This window comes from Ursus maritimus, unplaced genomic scaffold, assembly GCF_017311325.1.
Source record: "Ursus maritimus isolate PB19 unplaced genomic scaffold, ASM1731132v1 scaffold_31, whole genome shotgun sequence".
Lineage (NCBI taxonomy): Eukaryota > Metazoa > Chordata > Mammalia > Carnivora > Ursidae > Ursus > Ursus maritimus.
Genome location: NW_024425675.1, coordinates 19,573,641 through 19,578,766, shown reverse-complemented (window position 1 = coordinate 19,578,766; position 5,126 = coordinate 19,573,641). Strand labels below are relative to the sequence as shown.

Here is a 5,126-nt window from a genome sequence, read left to right as displayed (position 1 = left end):
CCATGATGAGGGTCCAATGTACCCTCCTCTATGGGGCCTTTCCCAGTTTAACCACGATGGGCTCTAGGGGAAAGAACACTGGCCTCACATCACGATCTTGGGTTTGAATTCTAGCTTTGAGACATAATGCCATGGGATTTTATGCAAGCAACAAAGCTCCTCTGAGATTCAGCCTCAGCCAAAAAAAAAATGATACTATTAACTTCAGTGGGAAGGTGTTAAGATTAAATACTATTAAGAACAGATATATTTTTTATTTCGTTCTGTTGACTCTGCCCACCCAGAGCTCATCACTTGGATCATACTACTTAACAAATGTATTGAACACCTATTATGTACCAGGCCTTTGCCAGGCAGACAGGGATGAACAGGGCCGCCGGCGCTCAAGGAGCTCAGGCTCTAGTGGGAGATGAGCAGGTCAACAACGATCATGTGATACTTGCTCTGGTGGAAGAGCTGCGGGCCCTCTGGGGATGTAGAGGAGGGAGCGTCAGCAGGTGTGGAAGAAGCCTTCCCAGGGGCCCCTGGGTGGCGCAGTTGTTATGCATATCTGCCTTCACACTCAGGGCGTGATCCTGGCATTCTGAGATCGAGCCCCACATCAGGCTCCTCCGCTAAGAGCCTGCTTCTTCCTCTCCCAGTCCCCCTGCTTGTGTTCCCTCTCTCGCTGGCTGTCTCTATCTCTGTCGAATAAATAAATAAAATCTTAAAAAAAAAAAAAAGAAGAAGAAGCCTTCCCAGAGGAGATGGCACTTAGCTAAGCCCGAGGGGTCAGCACCTGTTGGATGGACAGGAGCATGGAAGGGTGTTCCAGGTGGCATGGACAGCAGGTATTAGGGCTCAACATGAAAGCCAGTGGGACTGGCTTTGTTCCCCACATATGCGTAACAGAGGGAGGTATAAGCATTCATCTTGGAAGCAAGAGCCATGCCTTACAGAGAGCACTGGTGAGCAGTAAAAGCCCCTCTGCGTCCTTGGTGAATAAATGAATAAGTGGATATTAGGAGAGTTTGAAAGCTATCACAGATGAGAAACAGCTTTAAATGTACAGTTGTTTACACTTAATTCCAAAGCATTCTGGGCCAAACGGGAAGTTTAGTAATGCCCTGTGCCACTGTGGAACTGGGCTCATTGCTTTTGGTGAGGAATTTCAGCCTCTGCTGAGCTCATTCTTCTAGCCCTGGGGGCCTCGGTGTCCTGCTTGAATGCCTGTGTTCATCATTCCCCTCACAACTGTGCTTGAGAGTCTTCAGAACAATCGGCCTTAAGGTCTCTCACCAGAGTCTCTCCTGTTCATGTTTTCACAGGCCCTGCGACTACACCTTGGTATATCAGTGACCCCAGTGTCACCACCAACACTCACAGAGGGTGCATCCTGCTTTCCTGGAGTTGGAACCCTCTACCCTCTTACCACCTAAGAGTACTGACCACCCTGGCGTCTGGGTAAATTTCCTTTCCAATTTCGTCACACCTGAAAATAGCCTCTGAAGGTCACTCTCACCTAATCTAGTTTTACTTTCTGCAGCCAAAGAACATGGTCATCCCACAACATGAGGCTGACAAAACCTTTTTTTTTTTTTTTTAAGATTTATTTACTTATTTTAGAAAGAGAGTGTGTGAGCGGGGTGAGGGGTAGGAGAGGGAGGAGAGAATCTCAAGCAGACTCCATGGTGAGTGCAGAGCCCAATGTGGGGCTTGATCTCACAACCCTGAGATCATGACCGGAGGTGAAACCAAGAAATGGATGCTCAACCAAATGAGCCCCCCAGACACCCTGACAAAGCCTTTTTGAGCAATCACTTCCCATTGAGGATGTGAATTAGGAAGATCGTAAATTCTCACACTGTATGGTTCTTAGGTCATACAAACACGTATGGAGGGAAAGGATTAGTTTTTTGCCCACTGTAAAATCACAAATCCCCAAGACTTGAAAAGATGCAGCTTCTTGAAGAAGCAGTCTGCCTTCAAGCATCATCTTCTAAAAAAGAAAGACATCCAGTTTACCTGGCTCTCAGCTTTGCTAAAAGCTTTGCTACTGAAGTAAACATATTTTAAGTTTAAAATAAAGTTTGGAGGTTATAGCTGAATTAGAAATCCCATTTGTTTGCCAAACAAAACAAAATACTAAGCTAAAAAAGGAATAAAGTTTCGATATTGAAAGATTTGATTACTTTGAGAAAAATCTCAATATGAATTATATGTCCTACACAAGAGAGAAATATCTAAATGTTCAAGGACACACTTACCCTTATTGGGTACTTACCACATGCCAGGTGCTGTTTTAAATGCTCTATACATGTAGCTCATTAATCTGGACAGTCCCTCGCCTCCGTTTTTCAATGAGGAAACAGGCACAGAGAGGTTACAGGCTAGGAAGGGGTGAGGTTTGGATTTGAACCTGGCCGACTCTGGAGTATGTGCCTTTAGTCACCATAACTTACTGCTCAAGGAACCCTAGCACCTGGGTGGCTCAGTGGGGTAAGACTTCAACTCTTGATTTTGGCTCAGTTAGTGATCTCAAGGTCCTGGGATTGAGCCCCATGTGGGGCTCTGTGCTGGGCGTAGAGCCTACTTGAGGATTCTCTCTCTGCCCCTCCCACCCCCCCAACCCCCGTAAAATAAAACTAAATCTTAAAAAAAAAAAAAAAAAAAGAATCCTTAAAGAAGTGAGCCATGCTCATTCTGTGAAATTGTATGCAGATATTTTTTTTCAAATTTTATTTTAGGAGAATATTTAATGATGAAAAATGCTCCTAATACAGTGTTAGTTATAGCAACAAAACTGTATATGCTTCAGAATATAATCAAATCAGTGTGTATATATACACACATATGCACATATATGTACACATGCAAGCACATGCAGGCACATATACACACACACATTTTTCACACACACAAGAAAGTAATCCCTCATGTTCGCAGTGGTTATCATCTGGGTGAAGGAATTCCAAATGGTTTTTACTTACTTTATATTTGTTCTCTTTCCCCAAATTTCCCACCCTGAATATATATTTTTTCTCATATCAGCAGAACTACTATTTTGTAGTTTTACAGATCTCGAACAGAAAAACATTTGTCTTACCAGGGAGCGAGGGGGCGCGGGTGGGATCCCAGCCGCCCTCGCCTTCCTCTCCCAGATGGACAGAGCGAGCGGAGCAGGGCCGCCTGGTCCTCCGGGAGCAACCGGGCGTCTGCCCTCCCGGGGGCCAGCGCTTACTCTTCGAGTAACCAATCCCCGGGGTTCACAAGTGTTGCCATAGGGAGCCCCGGCTCGCAGCCAACAATGGCACCGGTGTGGTCCCCACTGCAATAAGCGGGCGCTCGCGATGGGGGTGGGAGTGTCTGCAGGGTCACTCAGGACAACTTCCGGGGGTCTGGGGGCGCGAGAACTGCGGGCGACAGCCGTTCCAAGCTCCAGTTTCGAGTCACCCGCCACCCAGGGGCGTTAAGCCTGCCCCACACCCCACTCGAACGCTTCCCTCTGAGGAGGAAGCCCTCTGGTGCGGCCTCCGCACCCTTCGACTCACCTGCAAAGGCATGGTTGACAGCACCCACCTACCACCGCACTCCTGAAGCACCGGTCCCCAGAGCCGGTTCCGCGGGCCTCCTTAAATGGCGGCGCACCTCCGCCCGCTGGCTCCCATTGGCTGCGCTGTGAGCCAGGCTGGTTCCCATTGGCCACCAGTACTAGGGGCGGAGCTGAGCAGTGAGTGGCACCTGCCCTGACCCGCGCGCCCGCCCGAACCCCAGGCTGCAGCGCGCCGGGGTTGGCAGCCAGCGCCGCTGCAACTGCAAAGGCGAGGAGCAGGGAATTTAAATGAGTTCCTCTCCGCTCCTGGCTCGCTCCCCAATTCTTTCTCAAGAGGTTGTTTGCTGGAAATCCAGAGAAGTCTCCTTAGGGCACGGACCTCGGTGGGGATTCCTTTTTGTAGATATATCCCTCTGCCCTTTCGTAATTCCTAGAAACCTGGATGGCAGTTTTTTGAGACTTCTCAAATCTCCTCTCATATCTCTAGGCACACTTCATCAGGAATGAAAAAGGCGTCTTCTCTTTAAACAGCAAAAACACGTTTTGGACACGTGCTGCAAACACCCTAACTAGTTCTCGGTTATTGTAAGGGCACAGACGTATGCACCTATTCAATTTGACCCCATTCTCCAGGGCAACAAATTCAATGTGGCTGCAAGTCTGCAGACACACGAATGGGGCAGTGATGCACGTTTGATTAAGTTTTCAAAGAACGGAACAGCATTTCCGGGTCACAGGAGTTCATTTCCGACTCTTTTAAGAAAGCTTCGTGGAGTGAAGTGACTGGAAGAACTGACAAATTCAGGGTTTAGAGAGTTGCTGATCTGAAACGTCTAACACATAACAATCCAAGTGATGGAGACGAAAGGCCCCAAAACATTTTAGCTTGTTTTTGCATAAAACTACATTTAAAAAATATTTGCTTGGGCGCCTGGGTGGCTCAGTCGGCAAAGCATCTACCTGAGGCTCCGGTCGTGATCCCAGGGTCCTGGGATGGAGCCCCACATATGGGGGGTCCCTGCTCAGTGGGGACTCTGCTTCTCCCTCTCCCTCTGTCCCTCCTGCTTGTGTTCTGTCTCTCTCTCTCTCTCTAATAAATAAATAAAATGTAAAAAAAAAAAATTATCTGCCTTACCTTTTCATGTAAATCCCCTGGTTTTTACATTTTCTCCTTGAAAATATTTTCATGGTGTAACCAATGAATTTCCAAGTAAAAGACAAAAAGCAAGTGGTCGCAAAATGTACTGATTTTTTGGTTTTCAGTTTTTAAATTTGCAGGGGATGGGAAATACACTTTGGGATACAAAGGCAAATGGCAACTTCAGAGCAGTGAGTGCTTTCTCTGCTGAGGAAGCCCTAACAGTGTTTCAGTAGGGAAATACTGGGGGCGACCTCCAGTATCGGCGTGTTTCTAGAGCTGAGACATTTGGGCATTATAGTCATTATAAGAAATCTGGAAAAGGGGAGAGCGAAGGTACACTGTGCTCTATTTTATTCTCTAAGTCTAGAACGTTCTTCTAAGAACCGTTTTCAAAGCATGTTCTTCTCTTGAGTTGCTCTCCCCTGAAAAGACGCTAGAGCTATCGTGTCTTGT

The 5,126-nt window shown here is 47.2% G+C and overlaps 1 protein-coding gene across 1 annotated transcript in view; it reads right to left on the bottom strand.

Moving 5' to 3' along the window:
• Positions 1-3,670, bottom strand: part of ACBD7 (acyl-CoA binding domain containing 7) — a 10,882-nt gene extending 7,212 nt beyond the window's left edge. The window contains exon 1 of the mRNA XM_008692028.2: positions 3,531-3,670. Within this exon, the coding sequence (XP_008690250.1) occupies positions 3,531-3,542 (12 nt within the window). The 5' untranslated portion in view covers positions 3,543-3,670. The remainder of the gene's footprint in view (positions 1-3,530) is intronic.
• Positions 3,671-5,126: the final 1,456 nt, after the last annotated feature.